The following is a 21,775-nucleotide window of genomic DNA, read 5'->3' on the forward strand; positions in this document are numbered from 1 at the left end:
TCTTGTGAAACCTGACCTTCACAAATGGCCTTGTAAACTGATATGTATAAATATATGACTTGAGAAATCCGCTATCCATTGAGGAAGGCCTGCAGAGGTGACCCAGTCCATGTGATGCATAAGATGTCAGTATTTAAATGGAATTATCAACTTTTGTGATGCTGAAGTTGCCATTCCAAATGTGACTTAAAGGTAAATTCCTTGTGTTTTTATAAGATTTTATAAAGACATCTGAAGTGTTTCTGGAAATAGTAAAGTGAGAGCCACAAGACTTACATATTCAGCATCCTATGGATGTCAAGAAAACCATTATTTCTGTTTGCTTGGTGGGTAGCTTATGTAAAGGAGGAAACAGATGTTCATGTTATTTGTAACAGCCAGCTAGAACAACAGTCTTGCATCCCTTCACCACCACCAATCAAAAAAAAACCAAACAAACAATAAAACAAAACAAAACACAAAATCAGTTGTTTTCTCTGAAATATTCTAAGAGTTCTCTGAAATATTCTAAGAGGGTACATGGGTATATAGAGAACAAGTAATCTTGAAACTTCTGGAGGAGGATGAAATACAGCTGCTTAATTGTAGTGGGTGAGATATAAGAAGTAGTTCTAGGCAGAAATATGGGTGCTTATACAAACTGTAGTAATTGAACCACCTCTTTTGGAAAGCTATTATCTCAGTTTTTCATGTCTTATTTAAACTCTCTGAAAACTTGTGTTGACTCTGTGTCATAGGCTGTAGTCCACTGACAAAATAATGTGATGAGTTCTATATTGTAAATTCAATTGTAATGTAACTGGTTGCAAGTAACTGATGTTTTAAATGCCAAAATACCTATTGTTAGGGTTTTCAGAACTTTTTCAAGTCTCTTATTAATTTTTTTTGAAGTTACAGTAGGTTTACAAAAATTTTTTTAAAAGGTCCTTTCAAAACAAATGACATTTTCGAGATGAAAATTGTAACAATTTAAAGTGTGATAATCATAGTTTACAGTTTGTTGTTGTCATTAAAGCTGCAATAATAATTGATATGCCATTCTTCTCTGCTACTTCAAGAACCATTCCAGCAGAAGAGGTAGTCTGCAAACATACAGAGTTGAAGAGCAGCCTGCACATCCAGTGGTATGTCATCATCCAAAAACATTAGTTCGAAATATTTGTACTGATCAGAGGCTTGTGTAGCACAGAAGTTGAAGGATGTAGAACATTTTAATTACGTATAGTGGTCTCCAGGCAGCTCTCCTGATAATGTTGCAGTTATGAGAGTCTAGCAAGACTGAAGTTCAGTTGTTAAGCTTCCATCTTCCAACTTTGTGTTTTCAGGTTAACATTACTTAATGCATAGATAGAGTTTACAGAGGGAAATGATTCTCCCATGAAATACCATTTTTAAAATCATTTACTTTTATAATAAAGGCTATACCGCTGTCCTTATGTTACATTTTCATGGTGGTGCTGCAAAATTATGAGTTCCTAGCCAGAAGTACTAGGCTAGATCAGCCAAGTCTAAAGCAGATACATAAACTAGTCTTTTTAATCCTTTTGGATGAGAAGCTTAAATTAAAAGTAAATAAATAAAATAATTCTGTCAGTTGATACTTCAGTAAGGATTTAAACACTACTTTTCTAATTTTCCAGACCATGGAAAATCGTAGATCTTGTTAATCACTATTTTTTAAATTTGGCAGGGGAAAGCCTTTTCATAGTCAGTTTCATAGTTTTCTTAACTGTTTTTTCTTCTGTTATCATTAATATTTAGTTACTGCCTACTTCATCTGGATTACCGCCAGGCTGGGAAGAAAGACAAGATGAAAAAGGGAGGTCATATTACATAGATCACAATTCAAGAACTACTACTTGGATAAAACCAGTTGTACAGGTACTTTCTGCATTCTAATTATTGTTTTCATTCATATAACCCTTTAAACACCTCACATAATAGGAGTTGAGTTTAGAGATCTCTTTGAAATAAAACATGTGAGAGGCATAACCTGATAACAAATCACAAAAATCTGAGGGAGTGCAACTGGAGTTAGTAACAGCAGTATTTATGGTAAGTCACTCTACCATTAATGTATCAGGAAAGCCTTCTGTAATGTGATAGCTGTTGGGGAAGCCTGAAAAACATCTTTCAACTTTGGTAGCCTAATCTGTGATTGTTAGTCACGTTGTTGATAAACAAACCTGTCTACTGTTTGGCATTTGCTTTATGAAACTTCATGCTTTCATGAATCAAGAAATATTAGTACCTTAATTTTAAGATAAAATACATTGTTCTACAGACATTCTTTATTAGTGTTCTTTTTGTTCTTTTTGTTCCTTTTTTTTTTTTTTTTTTTCCTGTAGATTGCTATGGAAGCAGGTCAGTTGCCAACTGCACAAAATACTTCTATAGCGAGACAGCCACAAGCAACATCAGGTGATTCATCACAACAGTCTTCTAATCAGCAGCCTGAAATGGAGCAAGGATTTCTCCCTAAAGGCTGGGAAGTTCGGCATGCACCTAACGGGAGACCATTCTTTATTGACCACAATACCAAAACTACAACATGGGTAATGATAGCTGCTTTCATGGACTGAAGTTCTAGTTTATCTCAAGTCAAGGCTTTCCTGCTTTCAGCAAACTTGCATAGATTTCTTCAGTCTCAACATTTCATTACTGGCATCTTTATTTCCTAAAAACAAAACAAACAAACAAGGAAAAACCTAACAACTCTCTCACCTCACACACACAAGAGGGAAAATACAACTACAAATGTGAATGTGTGATTTATTGTCAGTAGGGAAGGTATTGTGACGCATTTATTCAAGCAAGATAGCTGTGTCATGTCTGTTAAGGAACATATATGATTTTAAAAAAAAACAAAAAATTGAGTAACTTAAAATATCTTTCCTGAGTAGAATCTCATGAATTTTACAAACTGTATTATCACTTGAAAGTTTAACTTAGGAGGAAAATGCTGTGTATGGGAATCAGTTTTGCAAGTGTAGAGCATCTCCTAAATAATGTTGCTGTTAAAACTGTAGAACTGTAATAGCTTATATGCACTGTTAACAGAGGTCAGTTTTGTAATCCTATCTTCCAACAAGAAATCCATTACCTTGAGTCTTTCACATCCTACAGTGCACAATGCAAATTGCTATGAATTCCTGGAGCAGGCCAGGTGTAGCTACAGTATGGATGAGAGTGTTCAGCTCTGATTCTGCTGAGTGGTACTGCTTATCACCAGCCTCTCCTAATAGATGGACTTAAGTGTTTGAAGGGTAGGTCAGTATTACTGCTAGGTGAAAGGGAAATGTAGAGAATATATGAAAATGATTCCAAATGAATTTTAATTTCTTTGGAATCATGGAAAGGGATCATTTAACATAAGTATATTTTCTCCATTTCTCCCTGAAAAAAACCAAACCAAAACAAACAAAAAAAAAACAATCCAAATCCAAAACAAGAAACCCTAAACTTAAAAATAATAATAATAATAATAATAATAATAATAAATAAATAAATAAATAAAACCAGGTGTTCCAGAAACCATGTGGTAAGATTTACTCAATTATACCAATACTGATTTAAGTGAAGGATTTGTGTGTGTGTATACACATAGAAAAGTAGAGGATTTAAATAAATTTGATTAAAAGAGGATGATTGTAAAGTACTGAAAGACTGATGATCCTCAAGGAACTGCCTAACTGTAGACTACGCAACAATTATCTTGTTGGTACTAGGCATGCTTTTTACATGGTCAGTAACAAAGAGGAAAAGAAAATCGAAGCAAAGCAAAACGAAACAAGCCCTCAAAACAATTTTAACATGCTGACTGTTTTGTTTTCAAAGGAAGATCCAAGACTGAAAATTCCTGCTCATCTGAGGAGAAAGACTTCCCTAGATCCAGTAGATCTAGGGCCATTACCAGTAAGTATATAATTTTACTTGTTTTTCAGGTATAACAATTTAATTTGAACTGCCACTATCTAAATTTGTACATGAAAAAAATGCAGCCTGCTGCTTTAAAAAACACAGTTTTTCAAATAACAACAACAACAAACTAAATTTTGAATTCCAGAGTTAAGAGTAGATGGGAGGAGCAGGCAACAATCCCTACAACTGCTGATGACCTTGTGTTCTATGCAAACTGTGTGATTATAAATTAAGTATCTCCTTCTTACAGCCAGGGTGGGAAGAAAGAACACACACAGATGGAAGAATATTCTTCATAAACCACAGTATGTACAATGTAACATTTTCTCACCACTCATCATTTCACTACTGTTGTCTAAGTTAAGGGAAATAATTATGAAATACCTTGCAGATACCAAGAAAACACAATGGGAGGATCCTCGACTGCAGAATGTGGCAATAACTGGACCAGTAAGCTTTTCCTTATAGCTCTATATGTTATTCTAGAGTGTGATTGATAGAATCCAAACAAGCTCTCATCATTTATCATGTCTACAAGATGAAACTTTGAAGATATTTGAACAAGGCATACTTATTTCTTTAAAGGCTTATTAGATTTTCTCTGGAAGTGGTCTTTAAATACCAGAAATAAAAATCAGTTCCAAAAGAAAATGTCTATAAAGGGAATGAAATTCATTTCTAAGTGAAAAATAATGATCTGGCCTTGATACTTTATCTGAAGTGCAAAATTACCAGGACTAATTGCAAAGATGGTACACATTATAATTATAGAATGGGTTTTAGTGTTCAACTGATATCTGTGTTTATTAATAGCCCACATATGTAAACAACCTTCTCTGTCCATGGAAAATAGAGGTGTTTGTAGCCAGGTTTCTCATGATAGAGCATGGAAAGACTAAACACTGTGTAAGTCATCAAAGACATTTTCGTCACTTTTATCTTGACCAGTCGGTGATTTTAGTCAGTTGCATCAGTTAATAGTAAAGTGTGGGATAAATTCTGTGTGGGGTAAATTCTGATCAGTACAAATGTTTTGAACAAAGCAGTAATTTTCAGATTTTTTGAGCTATCCATATACTCATAAATTGAAAATATTGTTGATACTTAGTTAAAAAAAAAAAAAGTGTTCTTGTTTTCTCAGAACTTCAAAGTATATGTTTCACAAATATGGACTGGTTTCTTACATTAATTGTTAGAATACCTAGAACATGTTTTCAGTTGTTGGTTTTGGGTTTTGCTTGTTTGTTTTTCCAAAGGCTGTGCCTTACTCCAGGGACTATAAGCGGAAGTATGAGTTCTTCAGAAAGAAACTGAAGAAACAGGTTAGTAATCAGCAGCAACCCAGCACAAGATTAAGGAATGCATGCCCCTAAACAAAGGAAGCATGGGTTAAAGGGAAGAGAATTTGTATTTCTCTGACCTGCTTAGAGAATGTAGGACTGTCTGATTACACATACATTTGTGAAGCAGCAGCTTGATTAACTTGATTACAATTGCCATTTGATCTAACAGTAGGGTTTGTGACTATGAGCCATGAAACTGAAAGCAGTCTAATTAGAAAGCAGAAATTTTAAAAGGTTAAAAACTCAACCTTGAGGTAGGGTGTAAACAGAAAAGATTGAAAATCATTGTCATAGCATGGAATAGTTTTTGGAAATCAGAATATGGAAGGAGGAATTCTCAAAAAAGATTTTAAACTGTTGAGATAGAAATCTGATCAGACTAGATGACTGTAACAAATTGTTATAGCCTTAAAATGTTAAGTTTATAAATCTGATTTGCAAACTGTAGTTTGAGCTGGCAGTGACTGTTGTATTTATAACACTTACCATCTGGTTATTCTTATAAGAAAACATCTGTGGATAACTGCCATTAAATTTGGTGTCTTGGCAATGTTTTACATAATGGTTGACTTTTAGTTGACACCTTTATTTCACCTTTTACCTTGCAAATTTATCTCTAGCCTTTCTAAAACCTATGCACTTTGAACTGATGTGTACATCTTACATAATTACATACGCCTCTTATTTTCATAGTCAACAGGCTTACTGTTTGTTCTAATGTCATTATCTCTACCTGAGAAGTGATAGACTGCTCATGTATCCAGTATAACCAGAGCAATTTAAGAAATACGCAGATTTTAAAACATACTTTAACCATTGCCTTTTAAATGTTGACAGCTATGCAAATGATAATTAGGGTAATGGATTGATTTAAATTGAGATTGAACTGTTGTAGACCTTTTTTTTTTTAATCATCTAAATTTGGTTTTAGATTCTGTAATTGCTTGAACGTTTTTTCTGTAAAAGTGATTTACAACTAAAAATAGAATTTTATTTTAAAATGCTTCTTAGCTTTCTGAAATGATGAAATAGACCTGGATATTTCAGATGCTATGTAAATTTGATATCTAGTACTGAACATTATTTTGGGAAATGACAGATAATGCACTCACCCCAGTTATTTTTTTGTTTGCAGCTTGGATCAAGCTGTTGTTGGATGGAGATGTATATATATGTATGCCTATATATAGGCATTACATTTAAAGACAAATTCCTTTATTTGACCTTCAGTTAAGCATTTCTGCATTCAAAAATTCATTAGTTCTATGTAGTATACATAGAACTTTAAAATTTGAACTATATTGAGTTTCATTGCATCATCATAATCTAGTCATTGTACAGAATGGATTGAAACTTCCTGTTTCTGTTTTCACTGAATTTCTCAATTTTGCCTGCAGTTGTTGCTTAAGTGAAGTGGCTGAAAAAAAAAAGTGAAATCAAGAAAATACTTTGTTCTCATATAGTGATTTTAGTACGTAAGCAATGTTTTATCTCTGAAACCTCAGCAGCATCATCTCTTTGAATATTTTTTAATTTAAATACTTTCATATATATATATATATATAGTAGGAACCTTGTGATTTGTTTTCAAATTTTAAGTCAGTTGATTTTTATTTAAATATTTTAGGAATGCTTGTTTGTCATCTATACCACCCCTTACAATTAAAGTACTGAATTATATATTGAAAGTGAAATCAATCAGGGAAAAATAAAATAAAATAATTTTATTTATAAACTGAGGTGTTATGGTGGTGGTTTTTTGTTTCTTTTTTCCAGTCAAACTTAGAATATGATGAATTAAAAATTCCCATACGTTAGTGCATGCAGAACTGAGCATATGCTATTATTAATAAGGATTTATTTTAACATGATTTTCTTGGGATTCTACATCAATAAAACTTTATCTGAAGCTTTCCATGATGATTGAATCTTGTGTAAATAGAACCTCTTGTCAGTCGTGTGTTTCCATATTATTGAAGACGAGGATTTGCTTTTGTCTGTTTACAGAACTGTTATTTGTTCCATTAATCTGTTTTCCTCTTCTTTGTCATTTTTTAGAGTGATATTCCAAACAGATTTGAAATGAAAATTCATCGCACAACAATCCTTGAAGATTCTTACAGAAGAATTATAGCTGTGAAGAGAGCAGATTTCCTTAAAGCAAGACTTTGGATTGAATTTGATGGTGAAAAAGGTTTAGACTATGGAGGAGTGGCCAGGGAATGGTTCTTCCTTCTCTCTAAGGAGATGTTTAATCCTTACTATGGATTGTTCGAATATTCAGCTACGTAAGTAATATAGTTCCAGAAGATTTGAGTACGAGGGAAGGCAGATCCATTGTATCTCTCCTACATACTTTAAAAATAGAATTAGTTTAATTTCTTTTTTCTTTTTTTCTTCCTTCCTTCTTTCTCCTCCCTCCTAAACCATATTGGAGGGTTTAATTGATAACAACTGAAATATCCTGTGTATACTATTTTTGCAGAAGTGTACTGGGGAAAGAAAACCTGCCTTTTTGTTTTCTTCAGCAGTAGGTCTTTTCATCTTTGTTTGCACAAACGTACGTCTGCAGCCATCTACTACTTTCAGAACAAAGAGGCAGTATTTAAGAGATAATGCTGAGAAAATAATTCAAACTACTTTAATAGGAGTTAAGCACTTCTATGTGGTGTATCTGTAGCTTACAATGATAATTTGTAGTGTTATTTCTGCTAGGCTAATAGAATCTTCTATTATTTAATAGTATATTGTATTGAGTATTATTTAATTTTGGATTAGTAATTTACTAATCCAAATATTACTTTTCATGAAGTTAAAGAAAAGTTATACCTGATTTAATCAGTGATGTCTTTCAGATCTATGAGTGCTGAACTGTTCCAATTTTTTTTTTTAATTGTGTTTTTGTTTCTTTCCTTCTGCTCCCCTCCGCTTCAGAGATAATTATACTCTGCAGATCAACCCAAACTCTGGACTGTGCAATGAAGATCATCTCTCTTATTTCAAGTTTATAGGTCGAGTAGCTGGAATGGCTGTTTACCATGGCAAACTTTTGGATGGTTGGTATTTACTTAATACAATACTTGGATTGATATTGTGCATATTTTGAGTTACCTTCTGTTCAATATATTTGTTCTCCTTTCAAGCATTTTTCATTCGTCCTTTCTACAAGATGATGCTCCAAAAGCCAATAACACTTCATGATATGGAGTCTGTGGTATGTAATTTACTTTATCGTGTATATTACCATTTCATGTTAAATTTTTCATATTTGTAATTAGTGGCATTGTGGAGATAAAAAATGCTTAATTTGGGGAACTTTTAGGATACATGTTCTTGAGACTGAGTTGTACAGGAATTGAAACTTTCAATGAAAGACAGACTCCAGCCTAAATGAGTTGACAAAAAAGTTGACTAAGTTCGGTGATGTTTCTGAAAATATTTCAGACAGAAAGTTACTTAAAATAAACATAAACATTAGCAGCTTTGAAATCTCCATGTCAACCTGTTTCTTATGTTTGTTTGTGCATTTTAATTGTTAAAAAGTAACATATTACCTGTATTCCCAGAGACTGAAAATGGTAGTTAATAATAAAGCATAGTATTTTTAGAGAAAAAACAATCTTTTGTAATTTTAGTTAATTTCCCTCATAATGGATATTACCCGGAGTGGTTTTGGGCAGAATGATTTTTGTTCAGTCTCTAATTTATTACTGTTTCTTTTGTCTCATGAGAATTCTGAATGTAGTTATTATGTGCTTCTGAGTAATAGGATAGTTTTTGTCTTGTCCTTTTTTTTTTTTAAATACTGTATATCTTAATTTTCATGTCCTAAGTTTCTGAAGTCTTGTCTGATGATAAAGGGAAAATAAAAACAGAGATGAGAGACTGTCTAAAACACATAACTTCAGAACATGCTGTGATGTCCTATTGCAGTGTTGATACATATGATTTCTAGTCCTGAGAATGCTGAGTCTTCAGTTTCAGAAGTCTTTGTAGTTCTTTACAGTTGTAGAGCCTACATACCCAATACAGACTATTTGAGACTGTGGAATTCACTGAGCTGCAACAGAGCCATTTTTAGCTGGAGATGTGACAACTTTATTTCGTATTTACTATTCTGAAATAGCAGGTTGTAACCTTCTAAGATCCACGTGTCACACTGCTAACGAGCAAAGGACTTTCAAGAATTAATTTTCTTTTCATTTTGGTTTATGCTGACAATACTTCATGCTTATGATTGTTGGATGCTTACATATAGAAAAGCTTAATGATAGTTTGTGTTGTGAAGAGAGACTTCCTTTTTGTCTATGCCCATTATGAGAGGCTGCTGCTCATAAAAATACCATTCCATTTCTAACCTGCATGGTGGCTGTTTGGTAAAGGAAGAAAGAAGGATTTATTTACCCCATTCTTTGTACCTGATGCTTACAGTAACGGTGCTTTTAAGGAACGCAATTTAATAACAAACTAAATTTATTTCTCACTGACTCTTAAACTTGAGAGATTAATGATTAAATACAATCATTTTCGAACTGACACCATTCCCCATGCACTTAAATTGGAGCAGCCTTTTTGTGAGTTACTAGCTTATGCATCCTGTTTGAAGGGTCTTTTTATGTGGTCATTTTGCTTTAACAAGCTTTACTGTAGAGGGAATGTGTCCATCAAAGCTTTCGGACTGAAGATGGGAGTTCAGGGTTCAGAGTTCAGCCTTGAGGGAAACAGATATCCAGGTACCAGCTAGGCATTACATTAGTTTGTGAACCTGATGTTGGCAAACAATTCATTCCAATGTGATGTTTTCACAGCAGATTAATTAGACTGGCACAGTTCTTTTAAAATATAATGTGCCACCAAGCACTGAAAGGTTAGCCATCATTCTCCTGGACAGCTGTGATGCTTTAAAGAGGAGTTTCTCTGTAGAAGGAGAACAGATGTCACCTATCTGGAAAGGGAGCGTTATGCTCCAGTTTCTCATGTACCTGTGAGAATACTGATGAAAGTAAATGAAAAAAAAACAGGAGAAAATCTGATCTATAGTTCATGCTTGGAGAATATATCACATACAAAATGGAAATAAAAACTTAAATATAGTTAATTACTTTCAATTAAGTATATATAATATATATTAATTATATATAAGTGTGTGTATATATATATAAATATTATATATTTAAAACCACATTCTCACGTTTTTTTTTTTTTTTTAAGCTCTGCACTTCTCTGCTAAGGCTTCATTGCTATGTGCTTTTCAACGTATCTGCTTTTCAGGGTCTTTGAAACATAAATCTTCTGCCTTCAGTAATGAGTGAAGTACTTGTTGCCTTTGATGGGCAAGTACTTTGAAATCACTACTGCACTCAGTCTGCAAAAGACTAGGAGTTCTTTTATTTAGTTGTATTTGTTTAAGAAACACTGATTTTTGCTGTGTCTACTTAAGAAAGTCTTTTGTATTCATTCATTAAACTTGCAATTCTCTTTTAGGATAGCGAATATTATAATTCTCTGAGATGGATTCTTGAAAATGATCCAGCGGAACTGGACCTCAGATTTATAGTTGATGAAGAACTTTTTGGACAGGTTAGTATGCATATGTAAATTGGAGCAGGCAAAATATAAAACAAAACATTTGACCTATGAGAACAGTTGCTTAATACCATCTGTATGGTATTAAGAAAACAAACAAAAAAAATCCATCATTCAGTCATGTTGGTCTATTCAACTTAATTCCTTCAGCTGGGACATGCTCATGCTGTCCTTTGTTAATCAGGATGTGATGTGATAAAGGACTTGGAAATGAGCACAGCCTTACAAACAATATCTTATACTTTTTTCTTAGCGCTCACATTGAAATGTGGCTGTTGCTGTAAATGCTGTAAATAAGACTAAAATATTGATGGTCCCATTACTTGATCAAGGGGAAACTGATTTTGTCTGATTTGCTGGGAAAGATGCCTTCATAGGGAAATTGTTGGAATCATGAATTGCTCTCAGAGGTACTAATAGGGTTTTTGTTTTGTTTTTCTTGAAGCTGTTCAAGATAACTATGGAATAAATCATTTTGGTTTAGTATAGAAAGTTGTTCAAGATAGATCACATAGAAATACCAAAGTTTTTTTAAATTACATGTGCCAGGAAGATTTAAGTAGGCTAAAGAGCCTTTGACATCTTGTGTAGCTAAATTGATTCCACTTAAGAGTCTGAAATACTACATCTGTAATAAATGGAAAATTTGACATTTGTCTACTGAGGTTCTGATGGTATAAATCAGTTACTGATATAAAAAGAGTTACTGATATATGTGTAAATTCACATATTTACAGGAGGTCATTGCTGACATTGTTCTGTAAGTGTTTTTCCTTGATATTTGCAAATGAAACTTGTTCACTGAACATGCAGTTGGTGAAGCCAGTACTACTGAAAACCTGTATGCAAATTTAAGGCTTTTATTGTAGCCAAATAATAAAAAATTGAGATTGACATGCTGTCATCTGGCATCTCTAAATAATGTATTACAAAAAAATATTTATTCTACGACCTCTGAAACTTGTACTATTTATCATAATTTTCAAATTCTACATTCTTCAAGATTTAGCTGAATTACCTAATATTAACACATGAATTGTTGAACATATCTTACATAAGACCTATTCTGTGTACCTCATCTAGACTCATCAACACGAACTAAAAAGTGGTGGATCAGAAATAGTTGTCACCAACAAGAACAAGAGAGACTACATTCAGTAAGTAGTGGTCACTGTGCAAGGTATCTCTCTGGATAGCCTCTCTAAGAATCAAGCCTATGTGTTGGCTGTTATTAACAAAAGAAAGTCCTTGCTGTGTATAAATTGTTTTTAATTTAAATATTCACTTTTTTCCACAGTCTTGTAATTCAGTGGAGATTTGTGAGCAGAGTACAGAAACAAATGGCAGCCTTTAAAGAGGTATAATTTTAAAAACAGAAGATTCGTACAATTTGTTGCATCCAATCTTAAGACAGTTTTTTTAGAATGTGACAGCCTAAAGACCTGTGGTAGTGCTGTTACAGGTATAAAAAAGGCAGTGACACTTTTCAATGGCAGCTTTGAATTTTCTCTGGCTTGAATTGTTTTGGTAAATTTTTACTGAGGTGGTGAATTTGTACTGGAAAATTTGCATATTTCTCAATCCTTGCTGACAGCTTTAGCTGTAATGCAAATTATTTAGTGAATTCTGCATGAATGAAAATGGAATCGGACTAAAATAATTAAATGAAGCTAGCTAGTTTATCCTTATTTGTGTAAGTGATATCACATATCTGATGATCAGAGTTGATAGTTCGGTACAGCATGGTAAAGAAATGTGAAATAAGTCAGAATTAAAGGTTCTGTAACCAGATGGTGAATGACTGAATTTCATTTTCAATTTGATATATTGCTTAAGCTCTGTTTTCTATAACGCATAAATATCATTCTATGTAAACAAAAATGCATAAATAGTATTAACTTGATTTTAAAACCTTCTGTTATGTTTTTTAGGGTTTTTTCGAACTAATACCTCAGGATCTGATTAAAATTTTTGATGAAAATGAGCTGGAGGTAAGCATACTGTAGAAAAGAAAACAAATTGTAATGAAACTTAATGTTACAGACTTAAACTTTGCTTGTTTTTTTCATTTGTGTAGTTACTGATGTGTGGTCTGGGAGATGTGGATGTAGCTGATTGGAAACTACATACAAAATACAAAAATGGCTACAGTGTAAATCATCAAGTTATACAGTGGTTTTGGAAGGTATTGCAAGATTTTTATTTTTGTTGTTTTTTTTTTTTTACTTAAACCTGTTCAAAAGATGCACCCTTTCAGCTATGTTAGGTCAGCATGTAGTTGATTCATCAATAGTTAGGTAAATATTTGTACACTGAAAATTCTGAGAAAGACAATAAGAAAACTGAATGAGATGCATGGTAGGAATGTAACAGATTGCTGAGAACTTGCCTTTAAAAAAAAAAAAAAAAACAAAACTGTTTGGGGTTAAATATTATTGTATAGCTTTCTGTGGCATAGTTACACTGAAGAGGTTAAAATCTTCCATTTAATAAAATAGTGGAATTTGGCTGCTAGTTGATAACATCAGGAAACTTCAAAGACAGTAGGGGTGGAAAGTATGTTGCATAAATCTACTAGCTTAAAACCTTAATGAAAAGCCTTTCAGCTAAGTCTTTAATTATAATCATTATCATACACAGGCAGTCTTAATGATGGATTCTGAAAAGAGAATAAGATTACTACAATTTGTTACTGGCACGTCACGTGTACCTATGAATGGATTTGCTGAGCTTTATGGTGAGTACATAAGATTGTGTTCACAATTAACTGAGAACATGATACAGCTATTTTAATGATGTTTGACTTTAAACATACCTTTAAAAAAAATAATAATTCTGTTTTAAAATGAGTTCTGAAGAGCTACAAAGATCTCTCACACGTTGGTGAGCTTGAAGAAAATTCTTTTACATAAGGTACTATTACAAAGACATGCTGGCATCTGTAGTTAACTTCAGATTCTCGTGAGTTCTGTAACTGCTTTTATCTGCCCCCAAGCCACACCTACACAGATAGAATTGTTTGTAAGGATATACTCTGAAGTGGACCACTGAAATGATGTGAGTTAAGCATGAGCCAAGAGAGAAATAGCAAACCCACAGTAGGGAGACTGAAGCAAGCAGATGGCAGTGGGAAGCAGACTGCAGTGCTAAAATGAGTTGGCCTGCTGTGGAAAGTCTGTGGGCAAGCAGATAGGACAGCCCACAAAGGGTAGGGATGCTTGTGAGAAATCTGTTTTCAGCTGCCATCAGCTATTGAGTTTCCTACTAGACTACTTCATTAAGGCTGAATTGCAAATGCAAGTGACAGAACAGTCTAGCTTGTATATTTAAATAAATTTCCTTTTTTGTAAACAATACAGTGATTTGTATATAAAACAACAGGACTATGAAAAATGCTAACCACTATGTGTTCTGGTTTTCCCCTCTCTTTATTTTCATTTTTTTTTTTTTCCATTCCATCACTGAAGGAGTTGTGAGTACCAGTGAGGAAGATGGTGAGTGCAGCAGAGCTGAGCCAGGTGTCTGCTCTCACACCTGATCCATGGGCACTGCTTTGGAACTGCAGTACATGGAACTTGATAGGAATTCTATTGCCTCTAGAAGCATTTTTAGACAAATAAACAAAATCCTGTAAGGAATGATGGAAAGAAACTGTTGAATCTCTTAGCCCCTTTCTGCTCAGGGATTTATATCCTTGGGCAGCCTTCTGGCCAGGTCGCAGTTTTGGTATCACTGTTTAATCTTAATGAAAAATTCAGCGAGCACAGTGCTTTGGTTCTTTCTTTTACAGTCGTTTCTTCTTTACTGTGGCCAGCAGTCGCTAAATCCCAGTAATGGTCCCAGCCACACTCGTACTGCTTGTCTTTGAAGGGTGCTTGTAGTGCCCCGCGTCCGGGCTGCTTTCGTTCTTGGGGCTGCTTCCTAGCGGCACATCTCCCTCTTGTGGCCACGCCGGGAATTTCTGCTCATTAAGAAAATACAGTGTGAATCGACCGAAGTTTGAGAACAGAGGGACAAGACAGATGAGATTTCTTCTATTTCTTGTCTTCTCCTTACCCCTGCCTTGTAAGCCTCCAGTTCAGTAGCTGAGTGGCTAAAATACAGGCTTATTCACACCTGGTTGTGAAAAGGGAGTTTTATCTTTGTATCACATGGTAGAAAGCATTATCAATTGTAGAGCTACTTCTCTGCTTCATCCTTCTTCCAGGCATTCTTTCTATTTGCCTTCTCTAACCAGCCTTGCATGCTGAACAAACATGGAGCTGGAGGTGTTCCCACAGCTACTGCTGTATCAGTCTTCCTGATTTTATGTGCTCAGTGTTTGCTCTCATCTGTCAAATTCATTCGGTGTACATATACAGTGTAGTTACTGTGCATTGGGTGTTATTTCCTGTCTTCCTGTGTATGTGAGCAGTTTTGGGAGGATTTTCTCCACTAGTTTTGTTTTAATTTGAGGATGTACCATTTATTGTGTATTTTCTTGCTTTGTTTTTTATGTATCTTGGCTATCTTCTTCCACATCCACTTCTACAACTTTGAGTTCTTATTTGTTGGTGGTATGCTATGCATTTTGTTACATATTATAGTATTATCCTTTCTTTTTAATGTGACTGCATATACTTTTTTTCATGCTTCCATAAAACCACAGATGAAATATTTTTATTGACAAGTGTAACTTGTATAATAAAAAACAACAAACGAAAAAACCTATTTTAGAGGAGTCCTACTCACCTTCGCTTTTTTTCATATTGAGTTTTAAAACCAAAATAATTTCATAGGTATTGTGTAGAGTAACTTAAGCCGTTACCTTAGCTGTATTCATGGATCAACATATTAGCATTACTGCTACTCATCTTTAATCTGAAACGTATTTCGCCTTTTCCAGTTTAGAGGCAGAGAGCCACTTCATCTTGGGAGCTTCTTATTTGTACTGATGGTCTCCCTGTAGAAGTAAGAGGGCACCCATCATCACAGATCATCTCCTGTTCTCTGACAAAATAGTGATTCTGTACTATACTGTCTTTTTGCAGACAGATGCTTTCAACAGCTTAAGTTGTTGGGAGGAGTTTATTAGATTTTTAAAAACTTTCAGATATGTCATACTGTAAAAGAGTTGCTGAAAACTCAAGTGTAGTTGGAGCTGCAGTTGCTAACCAACAGTTCTCTCAGGTGCATGTGTTCATTTTATGAGTCTGTGGAGTTACACATATGGCTGCTGTATTTCAAAAAGTTTTCAGTTGCTCTACTCTGCCGTAGCCTAGGTCAAGGTACACATTGAATAATTTCTGCTAGGTTTTGTAACTTGGCACATTGTGATAAATACGTCTAAATTTTCACACAAAAAAACACATGCAGCATAAAACTGTCTTCCATGCAAAGTGTTCAATGCCAGTTGCTATGCCTATGTGTTTAGGTCTCAGACTTCTGACTCTAAGGTGTAAAAGTCTCTTGAAATTAAGATATATCAAGAAATACTTCAAGTAGATTGAAATTGTTGACCATTATTGCATGTACTGTATTTGATTCATTCAGAAGTCAGAATTGGATGGCAAAAGAGCAATATATTTCATAATTTGTAATGATAATGAAAAGAATCATATGTTCAGGTAAGAACTGAAATACTCTTCCCTACAGGTTCAAATGGACCACAGTTGTTTACAGTTGAACAGTGGGGTACCCCTGAAAAATTGCCAAGAGCTCATACCTGGTGAGTATTTAATTTAGATAAACTATATCCTTGAGTTATTGATGAAATACTTAAGAATTTTCATCTGTTTTTCAGCTTTAATCGCTTGGATTTGCCCCCGTATGACTCATTTGAAGATTTATGGGATAAACTTCTTCTAGCGATTGAAAATACTCAGGGCTTTGATGGGGTTGATTAAGCCACAGACATAAATTGTAACAGTCCAGTGCTGCAACTTCATTTCAAGGGTTTACAGATTTGAATTTTCCAGGGACTACCATTTTACTTAGTCACATGAGTATTCAATCTTCATAGTATCACTTGTAAAATACGTATTAAAAATTCACTAACGTTTGAAAACGTATTTTGCCATTTCCACAGTTTTGTATACTTTGATAGTTACTACAAAATATACATTGGATGGGCCAGTGCCAAGTAAGTCAACAGCTAAAATGTTTTTAAGCAGTTGCTTCTTCTTACAGTATTTGACAGACTGTCCTGCAGTAAACTACTGAAGTAAAACTGTGAAGAAATCTTTGCAGAGGATGTAAATTTGAATTGCTGCTTTGAGAGAAACGACTGAAATTGTTAGTGAGTTAAAAATATGTACTTCATGTAATGCAATATCATCTGTGCTGCTTCAGGCTATTTGCTACAGACCTGCCCCAAAGCACCTTATAATTCAGCATATTAGGTAAAACATTGCAGAACATCTGTTGGTGTTATCAGCTATCAGTTTGCAGAACGTTGACTTGCTTACAGGTTTTTTTATTTTATTATTTCTGTTTCTAACTTGCTTTTGTTAAGACAATGTAACAAAATCGGGACTTTCTGAAAGACACAAGCAGCATAATTCTGAATAGTAATGAGAAATAATATCTTTTTTTGTCAGAATTTGTATACTGTTGGTTTATTGAGTGTTCACTTTTTTTTGATAAATTTGTAGTTCAACAATGGATAATGTTTTCAATTCAGCATTTTTGCAACAAATTAATCTTAAAGCAAAATTTGTATGAGTATCACAGAGTATTAGTTACTGGTAGTTAGAGGCCTTTATTATCCATTCTTGCAGTATTGCACTACGTAACAATAAAGAACATGTTTACAGGGTTTTCTGGGCCAAGTTCAGCAGTCTGATGTGTGCAAACTTCTCAGAAACATATGGGAGTTTTGCACATATAACCAGGGGCAGAATTTGGTTCTTTAATATGTTTACAGGTTATGCTAATTTCTATAGCTGCATTTTTATATTTTTTCTCCGCTGTTAGTCTAGAAACCAAATTTGTTAATACAGTATAACCAAAGTCATAACCAACAATGTGCAATTTATTGTAGATCAACCTGTCATATAAATTAGTTTGATTTCTTTTGTAAATGTGGGTATTATTTTGTATTAATATTAATGCTTTTTTGTTTGTTTTTTGAGCAAGTGCTGGTTAAAAAGATTAGTCAGCTTGATGATAAAAGGAAAAGAATTGATTGATATACCCAGCTTGCTGTAATTTGAACTTTTCGTTACCAACATGATCAGAGGAAATGACAGCATCTAGCTTTGGCTAGCAAGTTTCTGTTTAGTCAGTCTTCAGAAATATGCAAGAAGGTATTGTAGCACATCTCTCTATGAAGATATGTAAATTCTGTAACTTGTAATGGGTCTTAAGGGATATTTAAAATCCCAGTTTGTTTTATTCTTTGACTAGGTTGCTAGGGCTGAGGTTACTACATGTAAATAAAGGTAATTTATACAGATTTCCCAAATCTCTAAGCAGTTTTGTAAAACACGAATGATATATCAGTAAATCTGTATAGATTTGAATGTAGCAGTATTTGTTGCATACTTTAAAGTATAAAATAAGAATCCTGAAAGCAGTAAATAAAAGTTTATTCTGATAAGTTGTGACTCAGTTATTTGAAATGCAAGTTGGTAATCTTGAAATAGTAAGAATTCATTGCATTTAGTACTGTTAAGTAGACTGTGAGCAACAGTTCCACCATAATTCATTACTGAATATATATGTAACTGTTTAAGTGCAGAAATACTGTTTGCCAGACATGCTGCCTTTAAAGAATGCTTTCATACAAGAGTAATTGTGGATAACTGCAAACCTTCATTGTATTGTCAGCCCAGAAACACTACACAGCAGAGAGGCAAAGGCCCCACAGAAACTCCAGCTGACTGTCAGGCTCAGTTCAACCTGTGGGAGAAGCCTTCTCTGCTGATCACAGGCATCCAGCTGACAGACATCAGTTGGTGAGTGCAGCAGTGGAAAGAAAAGAGCCCTGAAATTCTGCTCCCAGACAGCATGGAATGTCTAGCAGTGGTGGGGATGTGCTACAGGGCTTGGTCTCCAGTGCCAGCTCTGGGAAACACCCTGATGCATGGCAGGAGGCTTGTGAGGAAGAATGCTGCTGCTAGAGAGTGTCTGGTGCCTCTTCGAGGAGCTGAGTGCTCGTTAGCCTTACCTGCAGAAGCAGTGCTACAGGCATGGCACTGTGTTGCCCAGTTCAGAAGCCAGTGGACAAGGGAGCAGACTTGGAGCATCAGGGAAGATGAACAGCAGAACATAACCAGGATTTTTGTGGAGACCTTGTGGAGGCAAGTGATCAAATCATGGAGTGATCTTAAGAAGGGAAAGCTAAGAATCATAGATGGGCAGCTGCTGAATGGAGATTCCTAGTGTGGACGAAGCTTGTGACCTCAGGCAGCAGAAGACATGCTTCTTCACTAGCCTTACATATGAAATTTCAGAATTGTTTTGATGCTGTTGGAGACAAAGAAAGGGACAAGGTACAGTAGGAAAGGGCTCAGAGCTAGTTTAAAGCCAGAGCTTTAAGCTAGTTTGTTGAAGGATGGCAGTAACAAACCATCATAGAGTGTGAGAACACAGGTCATTGGTGCTAATACTGGGGCATGCTGACAGGAGGTGGCCCTTATGGAAACTGCCAAAGGTTGAAGAGGGTTCACCTCAAGTGCCTGAATGCAGTTCACAGCCAGGAAAAGACGGAGGAACAAGAACTCCTATGTGCAGACACAAAATACAATGAAGGTGTGATGGGATGGTACATGTGGCTGCAGCTGCTTGGATGCAGGGAGCCCTTTGGAAGGAAGTTAGCAGGCTTATACAGAGCCTTGTGATGTAGGACATAAGAGACACCAAGTATCCTGCTGAGGAGTTGGATTAGGTTACCCATTTGTCACAAAGAAGTGGGTAGAGTTGTCTTGAAAGCATCTCAAGGAACTCCAAAATTGCAAACCGTGGTTATTACAGAATACTAAGTTCTCTGACCAGTGCCAGAAAGCCACCACGAGTGATCTTGGAGATTTCAGAAGGGAATGAGAAACAACTGAACCAGTGCTGGACTGGCCAACAAGGTTGGTGCTCCTGGATCTGCTGCATGTCACCTTTTCCTTGTGTTTTCCCTCTTCCCTGTTCCCAGAAATGCACTCAGACTGGGAGGAAGGGGTTAATTCCAAAGAGCCTACTGAGATGGTTTAGCAAGTATTTCACTAGAAACACTGTTACTAGTGTGGTTCCCTGGGCCAACTGCTGACCCCTTTCATATTTCTACAGATCACACTTCATAAACACACAAGGATGCAGTTCACCTCTGTAACAATTTCATTCATTACCTTTGGCACCGCAGTGCCAGGTGACAGTACATCAGAAAAAGATTCCCGGGTAGGTATGAGATAAATGTACTGATCAGTAAAAGGAATAGATTTGAACAATATGCCAACTGTCAAGTGTAGGCTAGACCAGAAAACAGAGACGATGGCCGTAACAGAAATAATTTCACTTTGTTTTAAACACTGAATTGAAAACTAATAGATGTTTTTAGTATTTATTGTCTCTGCTGCTCCAAGACTGAGAGCAGTAAGCATAAGAATTCATTGCCATTGATCATGGCCTCTGCAAGCAATTATTTATTCAAACTGATGTTAATAGAACCTGAAAAATAAAAGAATCTGGCCTGCAGGTAACCTCCTCTCTACTGATGAGGCTGTGGCCCCTGGCTGGTGCCTTCCTCAGCAGTTGCTATCTCATCTGTTTGGCTTTGGTTTTCAGCAATGTAAAGAGCCCGAGGATTTGCTGGGTTACTGTGGGGCCTGGAACTCTGCTGAGAGCAGAAGGTGCTGAGAAAGCCGAGCGGTGCTGCGCGGGGTCACGAGATGGCGCCTGCCGCCTCCAGGCTGCGCGGGCATGCGGCCTGCAACATGACTGCTGTCATTACCTCACTTTAGCTAGTCTAAATCAGGTAGAGTGTGGTTGAGCTGGTTCTAATGCAAAGTCTGCTTAGAGCATCGTGAGCGAGGCTTCCTTAGATTGTCAGCCTATGTCAATAGCTTCAGTATTTTGGTCCTTCTCTAAAATTGTCTTTCTCTACAATTTCCCGTTTCCTCTAAGGACTGTCACGTGAAAATGCTTTGTGGTGGTGTGTTACAGAAATGAGACCTTAGCTATGAATAAGAAACATCCAATAGCAACTTAAAATTTGGAGAGGGACCTGTGTCTTTTTTTCCTTCAAAATTAACTTTTTCAGGCTGGGTTTTAGTTGTCTCGAATCGTTCCTTTTTCATAAAGTGGTATAGCTGATTCCTTAGCATTCTTCTTCCATTGTGAGGCACAGCTGTGGGTTATTAGGGGGTTAAACAGTAATTTCTTCTAAGTGCAACTGAGGCATCACTAGTGCTGCTTGAAGGAGACATGACATAAAGGCTCTTTAATACTATTAGTAAGTCACGCCTGTAATATAGTAAACTTTTTTCTAGAGATACGGTTGAGTCTAATAATTTTCCCTCCTTATCCTGTCGTGTTTTTTTTTTCCCTCTGTAACCTCATTGTTTCATACAGAAACATACTTTGCAAACTACCTACTGCCTTGGTGTTTGATTTTTCTGCAAATCCATACCTTAGTTTTGGTGCTGTTTCAGTAATTGACTGTATTCACAAAAATCAGTGCATTTCCCATTGAAATCCACAGACTCTCTGGCATACTTTCAAAATGAAACATGACCTGGATCGGCACAATTTCCTTTTTCCTTTTGTTCTTTTTTTTCAGTGTGACTTAGACGTTACTTAGCCAATCAAGTCCCCAGAGTGGAAATTACATCATTACAATGAGAACATACTAAAACACATATGAAATATTTAGAACTGAAGATGTCTCTTTTAAGTACTATTTTCATTTTCCTCATTCCTTGAGTGGTCAAAAGTAGCTTAGATTGTTAAAACAGAAG

At 35.4% G+C, this 21,775-nt stretch overlaps 1 protein-coding gene across 5 annotated transcripts in view; it reads left to right on the top strand.

The window, feature by feature from the left end:
* Positions 1-18,429, top strand: part of NEDD4 (NEDD4 E3 ubiquitin protein ligase) — a 50,692-nt gene extending 32,263 nt beyond the window's left edge. For 2 of the 5 annotated variants that reach the window (XM_085233641.1, XM_085233638.1), the window contains 18 exons: positions 1,059-1,124; positions 1,762-1,881; positions 2,349-2,555; positions 3,838-3,915; positions 4,172-4,226; positions 4,313-4,371; positions 5,178-5,243; positions 7,323-7,552; positions 8,199-8,320; positions 8,408-8,478; positions 10,749-10,844; positions 11,934-12,007; positions 12,148-12,208; positions 12,782-12,841; positions 12,928-13,035; positions 13,491-13,587; positions 16,485-16,557; positions 16,633-18,429. In XM_085233641.1, the coding sequence (XP_085089767.1) occupies positions 1,059-1,124; positions 1,762-1,881; positions 2,349-2,555; positions 3,838-3,915; positions 4,172-4,226; positions 4,313-4,371; positions 5,178-5,243; positions 7,323-7,552; positions 8,199-8,320; positions 8,408-8,478; positions 10,749-10,844; positions 11,934-12,007; positions 12,148-12,208; positions 12,782-12,841; positions 12,928-13,035; positions 13,491-13,587; positions 16,485-16,557; positions 16,633-16,735 (1,746 nt within the window). In that variant the 3' untranslated portion in view covers positions 16,736-18,429. The other 3 variants (XM_085233639.1, XR_014885792.1, XM_085233640.1) reach the window with 3 other exon arrangements.
* The last annotated feature ends 3,346 nt before the right edge of the window (positions 18,430-21,775 follow it).

This window comes from Meleagris gallopavo, chromosome 12 (assembly GCF_905368555.1).
Source record: "Meleagris gallopavo chromosome 12, MGAL_WU_HG_1.1, whole genome shotgun sequence".
In the NCBI taxonomy this organism is placed as follows: Eukaryota; Metazoa; Chordata; class Aves; order Galliformes; family Phasianidae; genus Meleagris; species Meleagris gallopavo.